The sequence below is a fragment of the Lissotriton vulgaris genome, chromosome 8 (assembly GCF_964263255.1).
Source record: "Lissotriton vulgaris chromosome 8, aLisVul1.2, whole genome shotgun sequence".
In the NCBI taxonomy this organism is placed as follows: domain Eukaryota; kingdom Metazoa; phylum Chordata; class Amphibia; order Caudata; family Salamandridae; genus Lissotriton; species Lissotriton vulgaris.
In genome coordinates this window covers 1,282,103,699-1,282,131,673 of record NC_141696.1, presented here as the reverse complement: position 1 = coordinate 1,282,131,673, position 27,975 = coordinate 1,282,103,699, and the positions used below count along the sequence as shown (strand labels likewise).

The window sequence follows — 27,975 nt, the reverse complement described above, 5'->3', positions numbered from 1 at the left end:
CTCTGGGGCACCTGGGTGCAGAGGTGCTTTTTGGAGTTGGTTGGTCCATTGAACTCAATAGAAATCAGTACCTGTAAAAAGTAGCTGCCAGCAAGAGTGGGGGGCCAGTTGGTTCAAACCCAAAGGGGAGCTTGGTTCTTTAGGGTCTCTGGAGCCGGGATGCACCGTCGGTTCAGCTGGACTCAGGCTATGGGACTTGTGTGCAGTGGGCTTTGGTCCGGCGTGTTGCAGCAATCGGAGCCACTCTATTTCGAAGAGGTTGCGGAAAGAGTCTGTACGCAGGGACTGAGGGGTCAGTCGTTCCAAACTCAAAGGTGAGCTCAGGTCTCTGGGGCTTGGGTGCAGAGGTGCTTTGAGGTGTTGGGTACCTGCAGTCAGAGGCACTTGCTACAGGTGACAACCAGGAGTTGGGGACACAACAGGACAGCTAGGCCACTCTGGATAATTCTTTCTGTGGTGCTGACATACCTCTTCGGCTGGTCAGTCTCAGTGGGGTTGGTATCCGGATTGGACCACCAACAAGTCTTGGCTGTTGCAAGAAGTCTGGTACCCCGGGTATTGGTGCTGAAGGGCTTCTTGAGGGTCTGGCATCTCGTTACTTACTCGCGGGGGAGACAGGGCTGACCTCTGGGAGCACAGAATGGCTCCTCCTAGGTGGCTGCTGTGGCAGGGGGAACGTCCTTTACAACGGAACTTTTACAACGAAGTACCGTTACGACGCAGGTTTAACAACGAAAGTCATTAAAACGACGTTCGCTGGAGGGCGCTCTAGGATAGGTAATAGTTTAATTTACTATCCAACACCTTCCCTACTATCCACAGGGACTGGAGTTGGAATAGTAAATTAAACTATTCACTATCCAGCGCCCCCCCAACGCAAGTCGTTGTAACGACTTGCGTTGTAAAACCTGCGTCGTAACGGTACGCGTTTTAAAGCACGCGTTGTACCGTCATACATCCCTGTGGCAGTGATGCCACGGGTCAGCAGTTCGGTGACCCGTAGCTTGCATTTCGGTGCCTGCAGGATGAATACAAGTAGCTCTGCTACTCCACGGAAGATGCTGGCTGTTTCGCAAAGTGCTGGCAGCTCTCCTAGGCTTTTGGAGGCTGAACAGCTGCAGGAACAGTCGTCCTTGGCGCACTTGTCGGAGACAGCTGACGGGGTTGGCGCCAAGTCAGTTGCTGCACCTCAGGGGAAAGAATGAATGCCTGTTGTCAAACATGTAAGATACTCACCAGTAGTAGTATTTACCAATGATAGATACCGTATTAGATATAAACAAGGTTCACAAAAAGTAAGGTAGTGAGTCCCAGACCAGTATTTGTGGAGACGGTTTCCTATTGGAAATGTAATAACCAACAGATGTTCCTGTGCCTGTACTACAATGCCAATGTTTTCATATGAATTTTTGCTCATCAGTTATGTACCATTTATCCGATTTCGATTGTATCTTTGTCAGTTAAATAAGTGTGGAAATAGCGTAGTTAGTTTTCAAAATAAAAATGGATAAATACAGAGAAAATGAGACAAATGCATAACTATCAACAAATACAGATAGGATGTGTAAACGAAAAATACCACCACACCGCTAGTTCTAATCACAATTTGACAAGTCATTGGTGATGTCTTGTGTCAAGTCAGTCTTCAGGTAATTTGTCAGATCATTAGCACCACATGGTTTGAGGAGGTGTGAGATGTAGTTTACACAGTTTGCTGTAACTGGGGAATTTCAGTGGTTTTTAGCTTTTGCAATCATTTAAAAAACTATTTTCACAGAATTTCCAAGTTTGTTTTTTAATAAGCAAATGCTATCTAACATGAGCGAATGTAACCTCAAGCAAAGGTTTTCAGTATTTTGTTTTGGTATGATTTACTGCAATCAGTCCCATCTGGTTTGGTATACAAATAGGGTTTTACTTTTGTGTCCTAATCTATGGTCAGGCCCTGCCTGCATCAACCACCCATCCCAACCAACCCTGTTGAACAAAGCTCTGAAATATGTGCAATGGCCCTTCTGTGTGCAGGGCTTTTCCTAATGTCTTGTCCAGGCCGTGTCCCAAACAACCCAGCTGTGCACAGCCTGTTTCTGCTTGCAGGACCTGGCCTACTGCCAATCCCTACATTCAGGCCTGTCTGATCAAACAAGCTGTGCATGACCTTTGGCCATATCCAGTGACCTCTGATTGCAGGGGCTGGCTTAAGGCTGGCCCGGCCCCAAGTTCTCTAGTACCCAGCATAGCTGCATACATGTTTGCCTATGCACAACAACCTCGGTGCAGTTCCTGTTCAGACTTTGACTGTGTGCTACGGTTTCTGGATCCACAGCCTGGCCACGGGTGTATTGTAGTGAGCAATATTATGTGGGTGTGAGTCAAAAATGTCCCAACAAGCAAATAGGCATACTCAAAAAATTAATTTAGTGGTGGGAAACAGGAGGTGAGAGCGGCCGGTGTTAATAAGTAGAGCTTGGAAGAGCATGGCGATCTAGCGTATAAGGCATAGGCTCAGCTCCCCGCCCTGCATCACAGGTCTGTGTGCCCTCCACTGCTGACATACATCCAGGTCCAACAACATGAATCAGACCAACCATCTTTCAGGTAGTGCGTTGTTTGACTGAGGCATGTACCCCTACATCAATACAGCTATGTCCAATACACATGCATGTAAACCAACAACAAGGTAGTCAAAGTAGCGTAGTTCGGAACGATGCCCCACCATTAATACCTTAAGTTCTTTATATATAAGAGGAGAGAAATGTGTTATTCACCCCGTTACATCAATGTTAGGTTGCAAGCTGTTTTAAAAAAATAATAATTTAGTTTTCATGGAAAAATAATGTAATGTAGTTCGACCGCTCAGACTACCTATTGATGTAAAAAGGAAAGACAAAAAAGGGGTATGAAACCTTTGCATTGTTATGTAACTCCTGAACAGATGCGTACTATAAAATGAGAAAAGGCAACAAACAAATTTAAACAGAAAATAAGTGGAGCTTGATATGTGTCATGAATGCTAAAAATCGGGAACTTAGCAAAAGTTGCAGGTTAAAAGAAATCTTTGCATACCCAAACAAAAGAACATACCATCTAGCCCAAATTGAATGTCATAGGCGCTCCTATGTCATTTATATTCATAAAGCCACTCTCCTAATACTCGTTGTACTCATACCTTACACTCAGGATGTCAGAAAAGGGCCCAGTCATAGGCCTTCAGTGGAACCTCGGAGAGCAACACTAGTAGGATTCTCACCCGCTACCAGGCATAGTAAAACAGCTTGTCTGGTACTAAAGAACCAAAAAAGGCTTCCACCACTAAGCGTCTATGAACTGATACATGGATGGTGGTCCCATATGAAAAGGGAGACATGCTTTTTGTGCACCTCCAGAACACAGTTACGCACCAGGTGTTTCAGTACCTTCTAGCAGACAAGTCCCAAGTGTGCACATGTGGTTGATGTGCACTGTAAGCACTAAAATCATTACCATGGATACTTGCTGTTGGGTTACTCAGGGCTAGGGTGAATGCTTGCAAAATCATGCTGGGACATCCCAACAGCAATCCAATATCAAGACTAAACAGCATACTAAACAGCTAGCTTAACTTATCCTCATTACCTCTAACTAACACATATAATATGGGTACAACAAACAGCTCAGAAGAAATCCCTGAAAATACAGTCATGCATAATATCAGTGTTAATGTTAAGCATTTGGTGGACAGGTTCCCATTCTGGCAAGTGTGGGAGGGAAGCAATTCTGATAGGAAGGAGATGGCAAGCAATAAGGAATGATGGAAGAGCTGCTGCTGAATTAGTAGGAAGTTAGGTTTATGGCAGGGCTGACTGCTTTGCTAGATCTCTGTGGGGGCGTCAAGTGTTATTTATTTATTTATTTTGTGTATTTATAAAGCGCAGACCTGTCACCCAGAGGGCATCCTGGCGCTTTGAACTTCGGGACGATTCGCTTCTCGCTGCTCAGGCAATTTTCTGAAAGAGATGCGTTTTCAACGCTTTCCTAAACGGCAGGTAGTCCTTGTGGCTTCTCAGAGAAAGAGGCAGGGAGTTCCAGAGTTTGGCCGCTGCAACACTAAATGAGCGGCCACCCATCCTAGCTCTCTGAAACCTCGGGACCACCAGCAGTTGTGCCGAAGAGGAACGGAGGGGCCGCGAGGCAGAGTACCAGGCAAACATTTTACGAAGTGGTACGCGGCTTTGTACACCACTCGCAGATGTATCGGAAGCCAATGTAGGTCTCTTAGAGCAAGAGTGGAAGAGCTAGACCTGGAACGAGAGAGAGCCAACTTGGCGGCCATGTTCTGCATCCGTTGTAACTTCCCCAGCAGATTTTTTGGGGCCTCCAGAAGTAGCGCATTGCAATAGTCTAATCGACTTAGAATGGTACTGCGGACTACCTCTGGCCTGGCCTGGGCGGGGAGAAGGGGCAGAACTTTACGCAACATGCGTAACAGCATCATGCACGTAGAGATGGTTTTGTTTACGTGCAGATCAAGCTGTAGATTTGGGCCGAAGATTACCCCCAAGTTGCGAGCTGATTCCGCCGCCGCTACTGGTTCAGGGAAGGTGGTAGGCCAGAAGTTCTCTGGAAGAGCCCGCGGAATCCGGTCAATGGAACAGTGGAGCGCCTCCGTCTTTGAGCTGTTAAATTGGAGGGAGTTGGCCCGTAGCCAGTCTGCTGTGGCTGCCATACAGCGATGAAATGTCTCCAACGGAACCGCGTTGTTTCCTTCCAGAGAAAAGACCAGTTGGGTGTCGTCGGCATAATTAAAAGCCGAGACACCAAAAGATTTTATAAGCTGGACCAAGGGGCGAAGATACAGATTAAAAAGTATAGGGCTGATGGCCGAGCCCTGTGGGACCCCCTGTCTAACTTTCCTTGGCTCGGAGCAGAATGGAGGAAGCGAGACCAACTGTTGCCGGCTACCCAAATAGGAAGTCAGCCAATCTCTTGCACTCTCTGTGACCCCACACTCCTCCAGTCTTCTGATGAGGGTTTGATGGCAGACCGTATCGAACGCGGCCGACATGTCGAGCAGCACTAAAAAGGCTGCCCGACCACTGTCGACACGCGAACGAAGGTTGTCCAATACGGTTACCAGTGCCGACTCCGTCCCTTGCCCGGGGCGGAAGCCAAACTGTGCCTCATCAAACCAACTGATGTTCTCCAAGAAGCCTGAGAGCGAGCGGGTCACCCATTTTTCCATGATCTTGATAGGAAATGGGAGCAGGGAGATTGGCCTATAGTTGGAGAGGCAAGCCGGGTCTAGCGTTTGCTTCTTGAGCAGAGGTGACACTACTGCTAACTTCCAACAGTCAGGAACCGAGGCCAGCTCCAGAGACTGGAGACAGATGGAGTGCAGAGGCGGAAAGAGTTCTGCGTGGAAGGCCTTCCAGAATTTGGGAGATAAAGGGTCAAGCGGAGAGCCCGAGGCAACCGTGTGTGCCAAGCTGCAAAATTCCTCATAAGAGGGACAGGGAAACAGTCTTAGTTGGGGTCGACTGGAGGGGATCTCAGTGTTCTAGGGAAGTTGTTTGTCATGCAGTACAAATCTGGGCTGATTTTGATTTGTACAGCTCTGAGGTTGAGCTAGCTAGTGTCTAAGATTTGGGCCCCCATTGCCAGTAGGTTGGTGTTTTCCAACCACTGTGTAAATCCTTGTTTCTGCAATGGTCAAAATTTCGAGTGGGTGGTATTTCCTGCATCCATTAATTATCTGGTGAGTTAATTATCTCACCATACGTTACATTTCGGCAGATGAAACATGCCGAATTCTAATAAAGGAGAAGTGTACCGCACTTACTGTGTCGTGCAGATTTTAGTGCGGCAAGAACCCAAGTCTAGATGTTATTCCACAGAAACTCATAATAAATGCTATTTATTGCACCTGATAAATAATGTGTTCCAATATATTGTTAATTATCTGATCGATAAAAAACATCTGGATTCCGACAACTTCTAATTAGGGCGTATGTTTCACCAGGTCACCCCATACACCACTCTGAAGATATGCCTCCGAGCCAGTAGGTTGGTGTTTTCCAACCACTGTGTAAATCCTTGTTTCTGCAATGGTCAAAATTTCGAGTGGGTGGTATTTCCTGCATCCATTAATTATCTTGTGAGTTAATTATCTCACCATACGTTACACTTCGGCAGATGAAACATTCCGAATTCTAATAAAGGAGAAGTGTACCGCACTTACTGTGTCGTGCAGATTTTAGTGCGACAAGAACCCAAGTCTACATGTTATTCCACAGAAACTCATAATAGAAGCTATTTATTGCACCTGATAAATAATGTGTTCCAATATATTATTAATTATCTGATCGATAAAAAAAATCTGGATTCCGACAACTTCTAATTAGGGCGTATGTTTCACCAGGACACCCCATACACCACTCTGAAGATATGCCTCCGAGCCTGGCCAGCCCTGTTCCCAAGTTCTTTTTCAACACTAGAACAATAGAAAGCCAGTAATGAAAGAGCCAGGGTATTACCATTTTTTAAAAAATTAAACAAATGTGGAGGGCATATTGTTTGATATTGTGTACCAGAATCTGAATGTAGCCATAGAAAATGGTCTATCTCCATAGATCACATAATTAGCCTTAGCCACCAGAAGAAGACAGCGATTAGAGCAGCATTGAGACTTTGAGTGGGAGGGGTTTCATTCAATCTTTGAGGTTAAGAAGTATGTGGCCTTCTGAATAATGGTCATAGGAGCTAGGCAGTATGTCCTTTTCACACCCTGTGATCAGCCAACCTGCAGTATTTAGCTGGAGTCAATGGAAAAAGGTCACTAGAGATGCTAGTTAAATGGAATTGGGGTACAACAAGCTGAACTAAACTAAAGCACTTTCTCGATGGACTTCGATGTTTGGAAGAACTCTTTTTAAAAGCCTCAGCTGGGCAGCACTGTATTGAGCATCTTGGCCCCCGGATAGCTAGCATCGAATGCGAAGTTTGTGAGGATGCCCAGGTTACAGAACACTTTGGGGCAGGCCATGTGAGGGGGATGTTGCTCCTCTGACTTGCATTTGTGGTGGTATGCAGTCTCTGTTTTCATTAGGTTAAGTTTAAGAAAACTGGCCAACATCCACTAACTGATAATGGCCAAAGAGTTTGCCAAAGCCTCCAGATCGTAACTAATAAACAGATTGTAAATGATGGGAGAGGCTATAGAAGAGTTGGGTGTCATCCATACTCATGTGAAAATGGGCTCTGAAGTGATGGAGAGGAAGTAGTCAAGACAAGGATACTTTTACAGACTGACACAGAATGGGAATAAGCTGACCCTTGGAGTGCACCACACCTCAGTGCTCAGGGATCCAGATGAAACATTGAGGTGCAGTACTTCTTGTTCCTTTCTAGCAAAAAAGGAATGAAACAAGTTTTGGAACGCGCCTATAAACTCTGCTTCTTCCCGCACCTTGATTGCGATGTTCTGATTAATAATGTAGAAACCTGCTAATCTACAGCTTTCTTTTTAAGTCTTCCACACATACATTCATGAACATCAGAACAGTTTATCTGCAGTCAGCAGTCATTTTCCAGTGAACGAAAAGCAGATGTACCTTGCTCATCATTTTGGAAAGTTATATCATTTGTTTTTTGGTGTAAAACAGATCCTTTCACTCTAATTGCTCCTATGATTGAGAACATTGTTTTGTACATGGTCATATATGCAGTACGCATAATGTTTCTGAAGCTTCTAGACAATCTTATTGCTTTTATCCATAGTTAATTGTTACTTTTGTTCCCAAAAGTCAAAAAAATGTATTGGCATTTCCTTCCCCATCGCGCTGCCTGTAAATTCAGCGCCTTCGTGACACCTGGACTTCTGGATCTCGCCCACGGACACCGGCGATTGCACCCCATTGACACTGACCACCAGGGGCACTGTAGCGGCAACCGGCAGGGCTGCGAGCACCAGCAGGGACTCCAAGGACCAGGAGTCCCTGCGCGCCCTTGTGACCAGCTGGGCTGCTCTCCCTGCCGGCCCCGCCCGCCCGCTCCTGATTTCAAAAGTCGGCTGAGTAATGGAGTGAGTGCATTTCCTTCCCCATCGCGCTGCCTGTAAATTCAGCGCCTTCGTGACACCTGGACTTCTGGATCTCGCCCACGGACACCGGCGATTGCACCCCATTGACACTGACCACCAGGGGCACTGTAGCGGCAACCGGCAGGGCTGCGAGCACCAGCAGGGACTCCAAGGACCAGGAGTCCCTGCGAGCCCTTGTGACCAGCTGGGCTGCTCTCCCTGCCGGCCCCGCCCACCCGCTGATCCCCATAGCAGTGAGCTACATAAAGGAGACGTAGATCCCGCAGCGCGGGAGCGCGCGGGGAGCGCCGGGAGAAGCCCGGGACAAGGGCGGGGCCGTCTGTGGCCGTCCGGGGCCAAAGGAGGCCGGGCTGGGCCCATTCCCTTAGACCTACCCGCCAACCTACTTGTCCCAGTAAGTTATCTTTATTACATTTTGCCTACACGCCCTGTTTACCGCCTTACTGCCTATAGTGATGTCGTCTACTGAGGCAACGCAGGCACCGGCCGCACAAGGGTCCTCTCTGTTAGGCCCTTTGGACAAATTCTTTGCCAAAATCAAGACTGATGTAGACCGGGAGCTCCTCTTGGCTGAAAAAAGGGCGGGTCGACGTCTTTCCATTGACAGGCTGAAATCAAAACCTTTAACACTTCTGGATTCAACAACAGCCAGCTCCACTTCTATGGATTTAACTTCATCAGTAGACCATGTCAATATTTCACCTCCCATAGATGACATTCCTCTCATTTTTCAGACCAAACCCACTGTACAGAACGATATCATCATCATTTCGGATTCTATCAATTCTCAGGCACTTGACACCCAGTCAATAGACCTATGTACCCCCGCTGTAGATCCAGCCCCTCTCTATGATCCAAATATTCCATCTCCCGTGTTCACACCAAGCATATCTGACCACTATACTCAGTGCACTACCGTGGGCCAGCCTCCATTGCCATCACCCAGGGGCACTACTAAAAGCCCTAAAACCCCCTCCAGTAAATTCTCCTTTGGCTCCCCACCTAGGAAGCGTAGAAAGAAGCTGACAATTAAAAAGAGAGTCGTGCCCCCTAATCAACCGTTACCTTCCATATTCACTATTCCAAATAAGGTTGGGGCTGTAGACCCCGCGAAAGAGATTACTTCCAGCTCTATCTCGGTACCCAGTTACGCGGGTCTACTAAACGACATCGACTGCCTTATTAAAGCATTGATCCTTCCCCTTACTGAAAGGATCAAAAAATTAGGGGAGAATGTGGAAAAACTTCTACAAGGGCATTCAGAGCCATCTTCTTTGAACTTGAATGCCCCTAGAGTTCCAACACAGCCACCTAAAGAATCTAAAACATCTAAAACACCTAAGACAGTGTCTGGTATACCCAAGGCAATTACACTCCCTACACCAGGGCCACGAAAACCGGCCCAGAACTCCATATCACACGTTAAAAATAGTAATAACAGTAACAGTCAAACAACTGTATCAGCAAAACCTCCGACTGTGGATAAACCCAACTCTCCCATAATGCTCCACATTACGCGTCCCAACAATAGCACTAATCCAAAACCCTCACCCACTGTGCTACATCACTCAATCAGAAGAACACAGAATAACGTAGATCTGCCCCCAGAATGCATAAATTATGTTATAGCCCTCACAGGAGTGTTGCCCCCGCCAGAAGGCAAGCGCGAACATCAGGCCAATCTTAAAAATAAGGTCATCTATTGGCTGAGGAGGAATAGACCACTCCCACCTCACCTTAATGGCGACATCGTCTCGGCCAGGCGATGCCATTGGGTAGGTACCAGACCCAAGGATATTGAAGGTGACGTGATCCTAGTAAACTTCAAGGATCACAGATTGGTAACCTATATTAGTGATTGGTACCCTGGAATGGGGGAGGGGGGAATTTCAACTCATAACCTAAGCTATTTTTACCCTGAGGCTATGCTGAGGAAACCACCACCCCAGCCCAGACCTTACCACCTGGATAGCTATGGTCGCCCAAAAACCCCCGGTGGTTTCAACACCCCTATATTTCATAACCAGCACAAGGGCCATAACACTCTTTTTCCCTACCATCCGAATACTTTCGCCCCATTGCCATATAGACCTTCCGGCCGAGATAGTCTAGCCTATGCTAAGACATTAAGAGATCAGAATCTATTCGAAAACATCAATGACTTCTGGCAGCAACCCAGTCAGGCACCATTACCACCTAGGAAACCCCATAATTCCAATTTTCATTGGGGCGAGCCACGTCATCACAATCCAAAAGAATTTTGGAATATACCTCTGTCCAATTTTTACCATCCATTATCAGGATTAGATGACAATGAATAACTTCATAAACCACCTATCGCAGAGAAATCCTCGGATGGCCCGTGGACTAGCCACTGCACTTCCATCCATTCCTCGTTATCCAGCCCTCTTAAGAGCAATAGTGGCAGAATAGAAGTGGGTACGGACACACTGAATGAATTACGGTCACCGGATCATCCACATTCTCAACAGTTAGTGGATAACGGCCCCATTTCCAATGCCTTGAACCCTTCCCATACCTCTATTACCAGAATACAACAACTTGACTTACCTTGTGTGAATCTAGGCAGTCCTCGTGGAGACATCAGTAATGCCACTGCCTCTAGTTCACTCATCTCATGGAATGTGGCGGGACTAGCCAGCAAGGCTTCCAACAAAACTTGGCTGAATGTTGTCCATATGTATGACATCTTATGTTTTCAAGAGACCTGGTGCTGTGAGGAAGTGCATTTACTGGGGTACCAAACTTTTCATTCTCCCGCCATACTATCAGCCCAGGGCCACAATAAGGGGGGGCTCTGTGTTTATGTTTCAACAGTAGCCAAGGTTAAGATCTATAAATTCCTCTCAAATACCCACTTTCAAATTTTACATCTTAAGTGGGGCATATTAGAGAACATAGTACTGCTGAACTTTTACAATAATATGGCTGATATTGAACTGGAGACCACTATGTCAAATATATCTCGTCTGTTGTCACACATTGTGGATCACCTCGAGGGGGCAACAATAATGTGGGTAGGGGATTTTAACTGCACCATCTGTCCACAGTCCGAATCCCCCCTGTGTGGTATTGCGGACCTTGGCGAGGAAAACCCAACTCATTTTGTGCATACAAAGAGGGGGATGTTGTTAAACACTTTTGTCCTTAAATTTAATCTTTGTTTTGCCAACTTGCTCTGTCCCTCACCCGTGCAGTTTGAGCCAACGTTTTTTGGTAGAGACTGTAATTCAATTATTGACTTCATTTTAATTTCTACTGCCAACTCTGGAATTCTGACCTCGTGTGTGGTTGGCAAGGATGTATTTAGTGACCATTACCCCCTTTCTATTAGTGTAAAAACAAAGGAACGTAATTCCAAGAACCCTACCCTCTCCAGGTATCCCTATAGGGTAGATCTATCCAAATCTAATGGCTACGCTGTGAAATGGGAGAGGATTGTTCCCGCTGCATTCTTGAAAAAACTACTCTCCGATTCCGCAAACAATGTTAACCTCTGTCTAGAGGAACAGGCGGATTCTTCTTCTGTCATGACCGCCTTCGGCAACATCCAACAGCGGATAAAAAACTTGCTGACCCGGGCAGCGAATAATAACCACTCACCAAGAGAAGGGTGGTTTGATGGGAAGTGCACAAAAGCATTAAAATCTCTCAAAAAAGCCTTAGCCCTCAAACCTAGGGACCCTGAAACAATTCGTAGTGCTAGGAAAGCATATAAATGTGCATTAAAAGAAAGAACCCTGGCCCTAAAAAAGCAAGCGTGGGACACACTAAGAGAAGCTTCTGCCCAGAAAAACCCCACCAAGTTTTGGAGGCTTGTTAAGTCCTTGTACCAGCCTATTAATAATGGCAATAAAATTGATCTGGCAATAACAGGTGACAGATGGTTGACACACTTTAAGCAGCTGTATACTGACACAAAGCCAGCTGAAACCATCACTCCAATAGGGCATGTCCCAACTGTCCCACAAATTATAGACAGTAGGAGAAAGACCGATCCCCATGTTTCTGCATTCCCTATTGACATAATATTCACGGTGGGGGAGATGTATGATGCAATTAGGGACAGTGCATCGGGAAAAGCTCCTGGGCCAGATTGCACCCCGGTAGATGTGTACAAGGCTGAACCAGATTTTTGGGCCCCCTTGCTCACAAATGTGCTGAATAAAGGCAACCAACAGGGGTTTATAGATAGCTGGTCGGACGCAATAGTGGTCCCCATTTTTAAAAAGGGCAGGCGTGATGATCCAACCTGCTATAGGCCAATATCTTTATTAGATGGCCTTATGAAATTAGCAGGGAGGATTATCTTAAAGAGACTCCAAGAATGGGAGGAGGAACATAATGTAGTCTCGCACCTCCAATATGGATTCAGGAAGGGTATAGGGACTGCTGAGCAGTGTCTAAACCTGGCCCTTCTCTGTGCCAAATACACGCAGGCTAGAGGCGGATCACTTTTTATTACTTTTGTTGATTTGAGTTCGGCTTTTGATTGCGTGGACCATCTTCTGTTATGGTCAACATTGGCCGAAATGGGTATTGACGCACACCTAATTACTTTTATTAGAGAATTATATCATAACTGTGGGGCAAGAGTAAGATTTGGCAAGCAAGGCGAATGTACTGACAAATTCGCCTTGTCAAGAGGGGTCAGGCAAGGGTGCATCCTAGCCCCCAGGCTATTCACTTACTATATCAACTCAGTGGGCCATCATCTTTCTCTTTTTCAAAACGACTACCCTACCGTGAAAGGTCTACCGGTCCCGATCCTTCTGTACGCCGACGATGCGGCTATAATGTCCCAGACCCAAGTGGGACTGCAGAGGGCAGTGTCTAAATTTGCAGGTTTTATGCAGGATAGAGGGCTGAAAGTAAATATTCAGAAGACCTTTACTATGCCATGTACTAACAAGCGCAGTAAGGTGCCTTGTAAAGTGCTCCTGAATAACCAGAATTTAGCCACCGTAGAAAAATTCTGCTACCTTGGTATAATGTTTGACAGGAAATGTCGCTGGAAACAGGCGATAGAAGCAAGAAAGCTGGCTTTTATCCACACTATAGGCGCCCTACGCGCCTTTTCAAACAGAGTGGGTGGTAAACCAGCCAAAGAACTGGTTCAAATATATCAGGCGAAGTGTGTTTCCACAGCCACCTACGGGGCGGGACTTTGGGGCATCGAGAAGGACCAATCCTTGCAGAGCTGTGAGAACCAGTTCATCAGCTACCTTCTGGGTGTCCCAAAGACTACATCCTCATTTATGACACACATAGAGGCGGGAGTCAAGAACCTGGGCGACACAATTAAGATGGCCCCAATTCTTTTATGGCACAAGGTATGGACAACTAGAGAGGCCAGTTTTAATAGGGACCTCCTGGAGGACTGCTTGGCCCTAGATGGGGTCGCAAACTTCCGGTGGTTGTCGTACGTAAGATCTGTACTTAGTGACATAGGTCTCCTGGACTATTATGTAAATCCCAGGAGCATGGAGGGCGTACCTAGATCATGTCTCAAGAAAACACTGACCACCCATCTGGAAATTTTGAGATGGAACACTGAAAAAAACAAACAAACCATCCTAATTTCCAAGATATCACCCCCACTGAAGGCATGCAAAAGTATTTAAAAGTGGACCCCAGCCCTTATTATAGAATGCTCTTGACTCGGTTACGTCTTGGTATTTTCTTTCGTATTGTTTCCATCCCGGAGATGAACAACTGGTCTACATTGACTTTGATATGTCCGTGTGATAACATCGCACTTCAATCTAACCTGCATTTAATGTTCTTTTGTTCCTTTTATTCCACCCCCAGAAAATTTTATTTGAAACCTTTGTTAAAACGCTGGGGAGTAAGAAATTGCAGGCCTGCTTTCTTAAGACTGTTAAAATTGGAAGACGAGCATGTGATCTTTGCGGTATCTCGTTTCTTAAGATCTGTTATGCTGTTGCGGAAAACCATGCTGTAAAACACTTCTGTCTGGGTCTTTCCATGTATTTTGTGCCGATTAGTATTAACTGCAATTCTAATTGTATGGTATAGGAAGATTTTTATGATTTGATTATGACTGCAGCTCTTTTAACTGTTAAATTTAATATGCAAGTTCCTATTAAGTGTGATGCTTTTACATGTATTTGCTGTGCTTTTATGATTTTACGCAAATCGAATAAAGCTTATTCTTACTTACTTACGTACTTACTTACTTACTTACTTACTTACTTACGTACGTATTGAGTTAAGTGAGCGATTTCCTTTTTATAACTTCTGATTTTCAAAACCAGAATAAAAGTATGTGCATTGTATGGTGACTTTATTTTCTCCCTAAAGTCTGGCCGCAAGTGCATCAAGCCAAAAAATGGTCCAGAATAAAGCCGAGCCCTACGACCCTCCTAATTTTGCGCTACTCTTCTCCTTTCAATGGCAAATGGTACTTTTGGAAACCTCTATGAAAAATAACGTAATGATATAATGTAATGTATTTATGCACAAATGGCTAAGGCAATATAACACATTTAGTATCCTTATATGCCATTTTGTAAGTGAGATAGAATTATTCACTTTTTTAGTTGTATGCATTTTTAACTAACGTGATTTGTGTTTTTAAATATTTCTTAGGAAAGCCTTGGCAGAAAAGTACATCATGACAGCAGCTAAGCTGATAGCACCTGTAATTGAAACATCCTTTGCTGTAGGATATGACTGGTAGGATCTGTTTTCAGTGTCATTGAACTAAATAGCATATCTATTTCTGTCTGTAAATGTGCTGCGATCGTTAGATACTTTTAACTCACAATGTTGCTGTAAGAACAATTGTATTGAGTCTTTGCTTTAATTTTTGCATTTAGTCATTTAGACTTTTGCATACACACTCTGTAAAGTCACAGTGGGGAGGGAAATGAGTGTTAGCGGAATCACTTGACTGGGGTCCCTTGTAGTGGAAACATGTGAGAAAGCGAGTGCTTGTGATTATGACTAGTAAAGAACCCCATGCAGAGATGATTTCAGTTCACTTCTTCTCTGCCCAAAGGCTCGCCTCATAAAATGTTTCCTTAGCCTAACCCTAGTGGTGAAAGGCTTTGGCATCAGACACATGGTTGTAATGGTTATAAACGCCATGGAGAGATAAAATACATTCGCTCCCTGCCCATGGTCGCATTTCATTGCAAGCTTTCTTGGTTATACCCAGTTGTATATTATTTTGTTTCGTTTAGAGGTTTGGCACAGTATAATTTCAGTCCACCATTGGGGTTATTACTCAAAGTGAGTAGGAAAATAAAGCTCTACTGGCAAGTATTTAATATCTTGTCCATGCCTTCCTAGGGAGGTGTTCGTTTAGTGTGTTTGGTTTCGTTTTTCACATAAATGAGTAGTAAAGATGTTACATTCATAGTTTCTTCTTTGTGGGAGTGGTTATAGATGTGATTTTGATCTTCTAGTTTTCCCTACTGTCTTGAGGAAGGCTGCAACTTTCTGGGTAATATCAGTGAGGTATTCCACCTGGAGGAATGTCTTGAGTGATTGTTAGATCTTCCTTTTGAGTTTGTCTCATGAGTTTCTCCAGAAAGATCTTCTGCTCTTTGGATACTGTTCACTTTATAAAAGGATATGTGTGATGTTTTCAGTTAAATTCCTGTCACAGAGGAATTATGACCTGAAAGTCTTATTCCATCTATGGCCTTCCTCATGCAAGTCTAACAGGTTGGTCTTGCTAGGGCAAAATTTTGGTGTTCATCATTATCCAGTATTGGTGTATCTTTCACAGATTTACTTGCTCAAATCATTCCCCGTCGTCGAGATGGGAGTCCCACGGTAAAATAATCAAGAAGCATTTAACAAATATCATAGGCTCTAATGGCCATGGCCGTGGCCATGTTATTGATAGCCTATCTATGTCCTCTTTTAAAAAAGGACCAAATGTTGAACACAGACAATCAGCTGTCAGCACCCTCTAGAACACTCCCAGCCGAGGCAGATTCCCCCAGATTTCGACCACACGTCGTGTAGAAGGTAGTCTCCCGGAGTGCAACTCAGTTTGTCCTACAAATTCTGGCTTTTCTACAGTCTTTATACCATGTCTGACAGAAGAGGCCTTTTCCGCCCATGTAAGACATGTGAAAGAAAAATGGTCCATGTGGATGATCCACACAAGGATTGCATATATTGCCTCCATCCTAAACATGAGGTAAGGGAATGCAAAATCTGCCGTACCTTTTCCTCAAAGACTCTCCAGGATACACCAGGCAGTTTCTTCAGATGAGGAAAGTGATAGATCCTGCTAGTCTCACAAGAGAGCCAGGTCACAGGACAGTTCCTCTGGCGAAGGTAGGAAACACCACAAACCTTCTCATGGGACCAAGGACGCTAAAAAGGAGAAAGGAGTGAAACACTCCACAGAGCCTACATTGTCTGTGCCCTCTACACCTTCCAGAAAGGACACAGACCGTCCCAGAGCATCTTCCTCAGACCCTGTAAGGCATAAATCTGGGAAAAGGCCATCATCGACGACATTGCCACATTCATCAATGACGACATCTTCTGCACCGTCAATGACAGCAACTGTAACAACGACGAGAATATGGGTCCTACACTGTCGACAAGAGTCTCGCTCTCTAAGAGCACGCCTTCGTTGGGATCACTGCCGACGGCAACATCGTCGAAGGCGGTCGAAGATATCATCGGCGAAGATACCGACTATAAGTGCTCCGTCAACGACCACCACGTCAACGACACTACCTTCAACGGCGGCACCGTCGACGACAACACCGTCAACGATGGAATCTGCTCTTCTGGCTGTGTCTGCACTGTTGACGACACTGTTGATGAGGGTTACTCATATTACAAAGGTAACCAAAACATTTCTACGCCCAGCCATGTCAGAGTACAGTAAGGAATGGCCTTTAATGTTATCACATCTCTTCGACATAGAGGACTCTGACAACAATGGTATTTATGGTGTAGCTCATAGTCCATCAGAACTGCACGTAAAATGTCAAGAAGACGATGATGAGGAGGACGAGAATTACCATGAGGAGATCAGTATTATCAACAGAGCTGCGTCACTACCACTCATATGATTTCCAGCCAGAACCACGTCCTAGCGACATGGCCCATCTGCCGTCTTCTCTCATCCAAGATCTGCAGGCTATGTTGACGGATTACAGGCAAAGGTTTCCCCCCAGCAGGGGATCAACCTGAGAGGCTACTACCTCAGGCAAACCCACTGGGTAGGCCAGTTTTGCTATCAACAATTACACCTATGATTACTCATCTCCCCTTACCAACAGGTCCTATCGCAGAGGATATGTCTGCTTCAGTCGAAGGTGAGCTCTCAGACCCTCTCCCAGTGCCAGATCTTTGCGATGATTATATCATACCAACACCCTCTCCTCCTCCACAGCTACCATCAGATTTTCCCCCGGAGGATATTGGAGTATTCCATAATTTGATGGAGAGAGCATCCACCAGGTTCCATTTGCCAGTGACAGTCAAGCAGACCAACTGCTTCCAGTACCAGTACAATTTCAAAGAGGACACTTGGAAGTCTGTGCGCTCCATACCCATTATTGACTACATATGTCAAGAAGGAATCAAAATTATGAGAACACCGGCAACCATACCTCTGGTACTCCTGCTGATTGAGAACAAATATAGAGCTCCAGAGGATTCTCCATCTTGCCTCACATGACACCCGAGACCAGATTCAGTCATTTCCCAAATGTGGCACAAAGAAGATCCAAGAACCTTGCCATCCCAATCACTACTCTCCTGATAAGGAGGGACGCAGGATGGTCATTCTAGAGAAGCACCTCTCCACTATGCCACAGTCACAATGAAGGTGGCGAATGCTTTAGCCATTGTCGGAGGTTATGACTGCCAGATATGGTCAGATATGGGAGCTTTGGTGGATCTCAAACCAGAAGAAAGAAGGCAGGAATCTAGAAAGATCCAGTTGGACGGAGAATGTGGAGCATCAGAAACCATTGTTTGCGCTCTGGATGTAGGCAATACTATTTTTAGACAATTGGCTGGTGCCGCAGTACTGAAGAGCCAGGGATGGTTGAAGGCTACCATCTTCAGGCCAAAGGTGCAAACAAAGATTTTGTATATGGCTTTCAAAGGAGATTCCCTGTTTGGAAAGCACATAGACGAGGCACTTTTAGCAATTAAGACCGATACAGACACAGTAAAATCCTTAGGCACATTACAGTATCGGAAAGTGCCATTCAGAGGGGTTAGAGAACAAGGTTTTACCTCATACAAAGGAGGTTATCAGATAAACCATACAGTATCAGACTTACCAATACTAGCAAAATTATAACGCTCCAGTATACCGCCAGTCTTCTGAAGCTGGTTTCTCTCGCCAAGGTGGCCGTAAAAGAACACCTTCCCAAGGTTGTGACTCTAACAGAAAACAATAATCACGTCCGGGTACCAGCTTCCCTCCCCTCTCAGCCCGTGGGTGCGAAGATTTCCAACCATGTGCATCAGTGGCGCAATATAACTACAGATCAGTGGGTGTTAGACCTTGTCACCTTTGGGCACACCCTAGAATTCACTTAGCAACCACCGAATACTCCACACACGGGAGCCCCCCCTCATCTTCACTTATTACACAAGGAAGCTCAGCTCATGCTCTCCAAAGGCGCAATAGAAGAAGTCCCTTTATCTCAAAGGGAAAGAGGTTTCTTTTCCCGTTTTTTCTTGATAAAGAAGAAATTAGGGGAATGGATCCAATCTCAGACAATCTCAGGAATCTTAACAAGTTTCTCAGAAAACAGACGTTCAGGATGGCAACCCTCTGAGATTGTTTGTCGTCTCAACAAAGGAGACTTCATGACCTCGCCCGACATGGAAGACGCATATTTTCACATCCCTATCCATCAGAAGCATCGGAAATCTTTAAGATTTACTGTAGCAGGTACTCACTACCAATTCAGAGTACTTCTGTTTGGCCTCAAATTGGCACCAAGAATCTTCACCAAAAGTCTTGGCCCGATAGCTGCAGCCCTACGATCTCAAGGTCTCCAGGTATTTCCATACCTGGACGACTGGCTGCTCAAAGCACCAATGGCATGGAAAGCCACTCAAACTACAAATGCTGACCTTCAGTTGTTCCGGGCTCTAGGCCTCACTGTGAACAGAGAAAAATCTTCACTCCTTCCCAGTCAAGTCATATCGTGTCAGGGAGCTACAATAGATTCCATCCAGAGCAACGCTTACCTCTCAGAAGAGAGGAAAATACGATTGCAACAGCTAGCAAAGAACATGTCAAAAAAGGGTCAGGTTCATTATGAACATACAAATTGCTTCTGGGAATGTGTTTATCAGCGATAGATCAGTACCGCTAGCCAGGCTAAGGATGAGACCTCATCAGGAAGAACTGCAGAGACAATGGCTGCAAGCTTCTGGATCCTTTGAGGATATAATACAGATCACAACACGCTTGAAGGAAGCCCTGCAATGGTGGTTTCACAGACCAAATCTCTCAAAGGGCCTTACTTTCCTTCAAACCATCTCTGATTTCATTTCAACAACAGATGCCTCTATGAATGGCTAGGGGGGCAAGTGCAGGGGCTACAGATCCAGGGCTAATGGTCCAGTGTGCAAATGTTACAGCACATCAACAGGCTAGAGCTCAAGGCTATCTTTCTATCTCTTCAGGCTTTCCTGCCGAGGATAGCAGGTTCCTCTGTGCTGGTTCGTACGGACGATACCACCAGTATGTACTATGTCAACAAGCAAGAGGGAACCAAATCCATCATTCTATCACAGGAAGCGCAAGAGCTGTGGGACTAGACAATGCAGCACAGAATCTCGCTCAGAGCTAAGCATGTCTGAGGGCTACACAACATGCTAGCGGATATGTTAAGCAGAACACAGTCCAGTTCCCATGAATGGGAATTGGACTAGCACCGGCTCACCAAGGTGTTTCAGATATGGGGAAAGCCAGCTTTAGATCTCTATGCCACGAGGGAGAACGCCAAATGCCAGTCCTATGCCAGCAGGTTACCTCTCCCAGGGTCATGGGGGAATGCCCTTTTAATGCGATGGTCAGGGATATATGCTTACAACTTTCTCCTATCCCATTAATTCCCAGGGTGCTGACCAAATGAAAATGGAATGCTGTAGTCTTATCCTGATAGTACCACTATGGCCCAGGCAACCCTGGTTCCTGGAACTTTTTCTGTTCTCGGAATCGAAACCCATATGCCTACAACCATCACCATCTCTCCTGACCAGAGACAAGAGGCAAGTATGTCATCCCAGACCCGGAGTCTCTTCACTTGTATGCCTGGCTCCTGAGTTCTTGGAGTTTATGGACATGAATATCTCACAGGAGTGCAGAGATATCATTACAAGATCCAGAGCCAAAAGCACTAATAAGACGACCTGCCTAATGTTCAAACGGTTCTCTGCTGGTGCCAAAGGAACGACTTACACCCGTTTCAAGCATCTCCGGAGCAGATTTTGCCATATCTCCTCTCCTTAGCAAAATCAGGTCTCACATTCTCATCAGTTAAGGTGCACCTCACCTCTATTTCCCGCTATGGAAGATCACCCCAAGTTCCATCTCTCTGTGCCTCGAGTCTAGTAAAACAATTTATGAGGGGATTCTTCCACGCCTTCCCACCAGTACAAGAGCCCCCTCCGTAATAGAGACTTAATGTATCCCTTGCGCAACTGATGAGGCAGCCCCGTGAACCAATTCACAAAGCGAGCTAAAATTTCTGACTTGGGAAGTAACTCTCCTCCTGGCTCTCATTTCCACGAGGAGAGTTAGCGAAATCCAGGCTTTTACCATCAAAGAACAATTTCTTAATTTCACAGAAAATTATGTGGCTCTGTGGACAAACCCATCTTTTATTCCAAAGTTCCGACACAGTTCCATCTTAACGAATCAGTCATACTCCAAATTTAGATCAGTCAATCTATGGAGAAGTGAGAATCCTGAAATAAAAGATTACACTTTACTCTGAAGTTCATGATGTGTCGCCGCAACTAGAATACTGGCTACTCAGCAGAGATGCATGCACGTGGGTGTTTTGGGTCTAGAAACTCCTGCAGACTCTGTCTGATTATGTTATGTTATTTGGATTTTTTTAAGCGCACAGCTGCCCCAGCTAAGGGACGTCCCGGCGCTATAACTGGAGAAGGTAACATAACTAATAACACAGAAAAAGTAGGGAGTGATTAGTAAGGCAGAGGAAAGAAATGAGTTTTAACAGCTTTCCTAAAAGCAAAGAGGTCATCCAGAGTGCGGATGTAGGCAGGAAGTGCGTTCCATAATTTAGAGGCCAAGACCGTAAACGATCGGCCACCCAGTCTACATCTCTGAAATCGGGGGACAAGTGCCAGATTTTGGCCAGCAGAATGAAGACTGCGCAAAGGGGTGTACATAGACAAAAGGTGCTGAAGGATGGTAGGGGTGTCAGATTTAAGAATTTTGAAGGCAAAGCAGAGGGCCTTGAACTCTATGCGCCTGATTACTGGCAGCCAGTGCAGATTAAAGATTGTGCTACGGGCTGAGCAGAAGCGTGGCAGGCCCACCAGGGCTCTAGCTGCCGCGTTCTGCACCCGTTGAAGTCGCAGGACTTCCGCCTGGTTGGCGCCCAAGAGCAGTGAGCTCGCGTAGTCGAGCCTCGATAGTACGCTGGCTTGGACCACCATCTGGCGTGTGGGGGCATCAAAAAATTTGAGGATAGGCCTCAAACCACGCAGAATGCCGAAGCACGTGGATGCCACCTTCTTAGTGTGGAAGGAGAAGGTTAGTTTGGAATCCAACCAGACGCCAAGGTTTTTGAGTTCGGAGACCGGTTTAGGGGGAGGTCCCAGCTCCTTAGGCCACCAGCTGGCACCCCACCGATCAGGATGTTTCCCCAGCACCATCACCTCAGTTTTGAGGGCGTTGAGTTGTAGGCAGTTGGACGTAAGCCATCTAGCAACAGCCCTCAAACCGTCCGCAAAGTTCGACGCCACGTCAGAGTCCCCGTTAAGAGCCACCACCAGCTGGGTATCATCGGCGTATGATACCATAGTGAGACCCCAACTCTTCGCAACCTCTGCCAAAGGTTGAACGTAGAGGTTGAAGAGAGTGGGGCTCAACGCCGAGCCCTGCGGGACTCCTTGAGTGATGGCATGGGACTTGGATCTGAACGGTGGCACTGCAACCTGGAAGGATCGTTCTTTAAGGAACGATTGAAACCAATCCAACGCCCTGCCTGAGATACCAGCCTCACCAAGCCTTCGAATAAGAATGGTGTGAGATACAGTGTCAAAGGCGGCACTGAGGTCCAAGAGGACCAGTGCCGCCGTTTGACCTGCATCTAGTACAGAGCGGAGATGTTCGACCATGAATAAAAGTGCTGTCTCTGCACTGTGTCCAGATCTAAAACCATTCTGTGTAGGATCTGGTAGATGTGCAGATTCCAGATGGTTTGTTAAGATGTTATTAACATGGGCCTCTGTAATCTTTGCCACCCAGGAAAGAAGGGAGATAGGTCGATAACTCTTCGGCTTCGACGGATCCAATCCAGGCTTCTTTATGACTTCTATTACTCACCAGTATGTTTAATATGGAGGGTCTGCAAAATGACCGATATAGAAATTAACGATTTCCCTCAGAGTTCTTATTAGATTCGGTCTTCTCTGCGGAATTGAACTAGAATATTTTGAGCTCAACTGAGAATTAGTAGATAGTCTGGGTATAGCGCTTTGATCCTTCCTGGCTGCCCCCTGTCCTGCACGCGACCCAGACCGCCTCCGCTGATCGCCCCCTCCTTGCCTGACTCTCGGAGTGGGACGGGCGGCTCCACCATCTTGGGCGGGTCTGGGCTCGGCGTTGCAGTTCTTTGGCCCCTCACCCCCTGCCATGCCCCCTGATCCTCCTCCCCATGTGCCCCTATATTATGGCTACTCAACCCCGGCCGCGCCGAAGTTGCGCCTAAGTTAAGCCCGTCTGCGCCCGTCCGCGACGGGCCGGGACCAGGGGCCATACATTCTGCTCCTTCTTTGGTTTATACCTCTGCTCAACTCATGGCCTCCTCTGCTTTCTCTTCACCTTCCCCCTCACTTCTGCGACATCTTGCTTCTCTTGGCATTCTCGTTTCTTCCCCCTCTCATCCGACCCCGGTTTCTCACAGTCCCACCCCTTCCTTTGTTGTCCCCCCTCTTGTCCTCCGTCCCTCCCTCGCCCCTGTCCCTACTGTAGCCTCCGCTTATCTGCTCAATACCCGCTCTGCAGTTAAACACCAGACGGCGCTCTTCAACCTATTGACCACTGATTCCTCAGATTTCCTTTTTCTGACTGAAACTTGGTTCACCAGTGATTCCCTCCCCGACCTTCTAGCCATTCTCCCCGAAACCCATTATGCCCTCCGAGCTGATCGTCCGGACGGTAAGGTGGGGGGAGGTGTGACAATGATCATTCGGTCGACCCTCAAATTTCAGCTTCTTACCCATCCCCCCATACCCAACGTGGACTACTTGGTGGCCCGCTCCCTCAACCTTTCTGCCCCCCTCACGGTTGTCCTTGTGTACCGTCCCCCTCAATCTATGCCTTCCTTTGTAGCCTCCCTTCAGGACCTGTTGGCCACTCTTGTGGTCAACAACTCCTCCGTCCTTTTGCTCGGCGATTTTAACTTTTGGCCGGGCGACCCCAGGGAAGACCTTCCCTCTAAAGACTTTTCTGCCACTCTCCAATGTTTAAACCTCACATCTCATGTCTCAGTCCCCACTCACGCCCAGGGTCACATCCTGGATCAAATCTGGTCCTCACGTCCCGTTGTTTCACCTCTTCTCATATCCCCTTGTGTCTGGTCGGACCATTTTATTATTTCTTTCTCTATCCACTTGGGAGCGGTCGACAAGCCTCCCCTCCCAAAAAACATTCTAGCCCGTAACTGGAATCAGACCGACCTTGACTCCCTCTCGCTTACCTTGGCTTCCTCTGCCCCAAATCTCACTGATCTTCCGCTCGAATCCCAGGTCAATGCCATTGGCACATGGCTTTCCTCCTCGTGTGATCTAGTCGCCCCGCTTAGAAAGATCAAGGCGGTCCGTCCCCATGACGCACACAAATGGTTTTCCCCAGAGCTTAAAACGCTTAAACTCGACCTTAGGCGATCGGAACACCATTGGAGACGGAATTACTGTCCCTCTCTGCGTGCCAAATACAAACTACTCCTCATTGAATATAAAAAAGCGATCTTAGCGGCTAAAACCGCATATTTCACTGAGAGAGTAGCTCTCTCGGCCAATAAATCTCGCAAAATCTTTTCTTTGGTTCACAACCTCGCCACCTCTGATCGCTCTACTCCCAGTTTGGTCCCCTCACAGTCCCTCTGTTCTTCACTTAATGATTTTTTCATCGACAAGATCGTGAAGATCAAAGCCAAAATCCCCACTGTGCCTCAACCCCCTCTCACTTGTGCCTCTACTCCTCCCCCTTCCTCTTTCGCTCTTTTCCCCCCCATCTCCACCGATCTATTTCTAAATCTTCTGGTCAAGGTCAAGTCTGGTTCTCCTGTGGACTGCGCGCCGGCACGCATTCTCAAAACTCTCTTCACCAACTGTCCCGCCCCCCCTCTTGCTCTTCTTAATTCCTCTCTTGCTCTTGGTTCTGTCCCCTCTTCTTTTAAATCCGCTATAGTCCTCCCTATTCTAAAAAAAACCGTCCTGGATCCCTCTCTCCCTTCCAATTTCCGACCCATCTCTCTTCTTCCCTATCTCGGCAAGATCCTTGAAGCCCATGTTACCTCCTGCCTCTCCACTTACATAGAGGAGAATGGCCTCCTGGCATCCCATCAGGCGGGTTTCCGCCCGGGCCATTCCACGGAGATGGTAGTCCTTGCAGTCTTGGACGAGCTCAAGGGGAAGGCCGACTCTAACCTCCCCCAAGCCCTGGTCCTTCTCGACCTGTCCGCTGCGTTTGACACGGTTGACCACTCCATCCTTCTCGACCGTGTCAACGCAGTGGGCATTCAGGGCGCGGACTTCTCCTGGCTTGCGTCCTTCCTTCGAGACAGGTCCCAGGCAGTTCATCTCCCCGGTTTCTCTGCCCCTCCCCGCCCAGTCACCTGTGGCGTTCCCCAAGGTTCCTCTCTTTCCCCCCTCCTTTTCAATCTTTATATCCATCCCCTCATCACCTCCCTTCTTGAGCTGGGGGTCTCTGTGTATAATTACGCAGACGACCTCCAGCTCGTTTTTGATCTTTCTTCTACCCCTGACTCTCTCCTCAAGTTTTGTTCCACCTTAGTTTTTATTTCTGACTGGATGAGCGCTAATCACGTGAAGCTCAATCCAGATAAGACGGAACTTGTCCTCACTCGTGGCCCCTCGAACCCTTGGTCTCCTGCACATTGGCCCCTTTCTTTTGGTCCCTCCCCTTTGCCTGCTTCCTCTGTTCGTACCCTTGGTATCAAAGTCAGCCATGACTTATCCATGCATAGTCAGATCAGTTCCGTCGTGTCTTCCTGCTTTCTCTCCCTCCGATTAATCCGGAAAATTTCACGGTTCTTTTCTACCGACGCACTTAAAACCATAGTCATGGCCCTTGTCACCTCCCGCCTTGACTATGGGAACGGCCTGTACGTGGGCATACCTGCCTACGAATCCCGCTGTCTACAGGCCATTCAAAACCAAGCTGCCCGCCTCATCCTTTCCCTTCCTAAATCTTCTCACATCACTCCGGCTCTCAAGTCTCTTCATTGGCTTCCTGTCCGTTTCAGATCTTTTTTTCAAATTGGCCTGTTTAGCCTTTCGGGCTCATTCCCGCTCTGCTCCCCTGTTCATCACTTCTCTCATCTCCTCTCATGCCCCCAGCCGCACTCTTCGTTCCTCTTCTCTTTCTCTTCTGCACATCCCTCGCTTCCGTAAATCCAGAACGGGGGGCACCCGGTTTTCAGTCCTGGCCCCCCAGGTCTGGAACAGCCTTCCACTCTCCATCCGCTCCATCCCCATCTATACTCATTTCCGCAAAGCCCTCAAAACCCTCCTCTTCTCTCAGGCATTCCCTTCCTAGTCTCCCTGGGTCTCCTCTGTGAGTTCTGATCAGGTCCCCAGCGCCAGGAAGCCGCTAGGCCGCAGTGCGCTCTATTAAATATTTTATTCATTCATTCATTCATTATTCATTCATTCTGGCATGGATACAAGGCTTACATAAGAAGAGTGAGCTTCCTTAAACAGACAGGGGTGTTAAGAGACCTGTGTGCCAGCATGCAGAAGCTGGAGACTGAGATATGCGAGGAGGAGTTAAGGTGCCAGGGTAAAGAAAATAAAGAAACACTAACTAAAATAAAAGGCCTGGTGGATGAATAGAATGACATAGCTGAATCTCAGGCCAAACTGGATAGATATGCAACTGTCTGTAAATATGTGAAGTGTATTTACCTGACACTCTATTAACCTGTATACCGGCTACGTTTGAACCTAAGGCCATATCACAACTCGACAAGCCAGGGCTCACAGGCTGAGTCAGGTATATCAAAATAATAGATTTATGTCACTTACTCACCTCAAATCTACTGGGGCTGCATTGAGTCTGGATATCTTTTATATGTAATGATACAATTCACAGTTAAGACAGATGCCAGCTAATTCAATGAGGAACCAATATCTCTGGACGTGCTGACCAAGATCATGACAGTTCGGGGAATGGGAAAAAAGGCTGAATATTATACTAGGATGTCTGCTGTTCGGGTAGACCAGCCCCGGTGACCCCATTAAAGAGTCTGGGAGAGGGACATGGATATAAAAATGACTGTATCTATCACATCAATGAGAGAGAGTAGAGGTAGTAAAAGAAGGACTCGTCCTCCACCATTCTGTCAAAATAACCAAGAAAAGAGTCTCTCTTGCTAGAGAAGGAAAAGAGGGGGGGAAAACTTAACCTCTAAGTAGGATTGGAAAGAGAACATTTATTTCAATTGCCCCTCGGTGGCATGCTTCATCATAACGCTCCGGCGTCTCAGTAGGTAGCAGCACACCCCTCTCCGTAGAGGGCAGAGATGAACCATATGATGAAGCATGCCACCAAGGGGAAACCCTGGTGGGTGAGGGTTATTTGAAAGAAATTTTCTCTTTCCAGTCCTACTTAGAGGTTACATTCTCCCCCCCCCCCCCCCCCTTACATCAAATGTACTTCACACCAGTACTATTATTCAAAGTGGGGGGTGGAAATGATGATAAATATTACCAATGTGGAACAAGGGGTGCTAACATTACATCTTTGGCTTGGCAATGCCACACGGTTGCAAAGTACTTGTGGGAATATTTGAGATTCTTACTACAATGATCAGTGTATTAATGCAGCTGTCACCCTAGGAGCCTTGGGCCGGGGTTTGTTAAGGAGATCTCGGATAACATACTTCCCTGGCACTTTTGGTTGGCAAACGTTAAATCTCATTAGGGAGGGGAGGTCCTAAACAATGGTTAGCAAATTTGGTGTTCTTTGATGAGAACATGGACACTAAACTATACTACTGCTGATTACTTCCTGTCCCAAGGATACGTGGAACCCCCTTAGGCAGTATATTCTCGCTGATGATTTATTCTCAGAGACTGAACAGAAGCAGGGGTCTAGATGCCAACATAATGGAGGGCAAAGGGCACCAATGATGAGCGAGAATGGGATCTAAGCCAATGGATGGGGAGAGATGGAACTAACTCGATCAGAAGTAAGATGACTACTGAAGGATGATATCCTCTCAACAAGATGCTCTTTGCTGAGTTCCAAGATTCAGGATCACAATCTTCACAAATCCTGTGTGTACCTGAGCCAAACATCCCACCCTACCCATTATTAACTGAGCCCCAAATGGAAATTGATTGCCCTATTTTTCATGACCAAACTTCACCTTGTCATCACAAGCACCTGGTTTTGC

At 46.6% G+C, this 27,975-nt stretch overlaps 1 protein-coding gene across 2 annotated transcripts in view; it reads left to right on the top strand.

Moving 5' to 3' along the window:
• IFT88 (intraflagellar transport 88) overlaps positions 1-27,975 on the top strand; it is a 536,518-nt gene that overhangs the window by 228,248 nt on the left and 280,295 nt on the right. For both annotated transcript variants that reach the window (XM_086935210.1, XM_086935211.1), the window contains exon 14: positions 14,711-14,797. In XM_086935210.1, the coding sequence (XP_086791336.1) occupies positions 14,711-14,797 (87 nt within the window). The remainder of the gene's footprint in view (positions 1-14,710; positions 14,798-27,975) is intronic.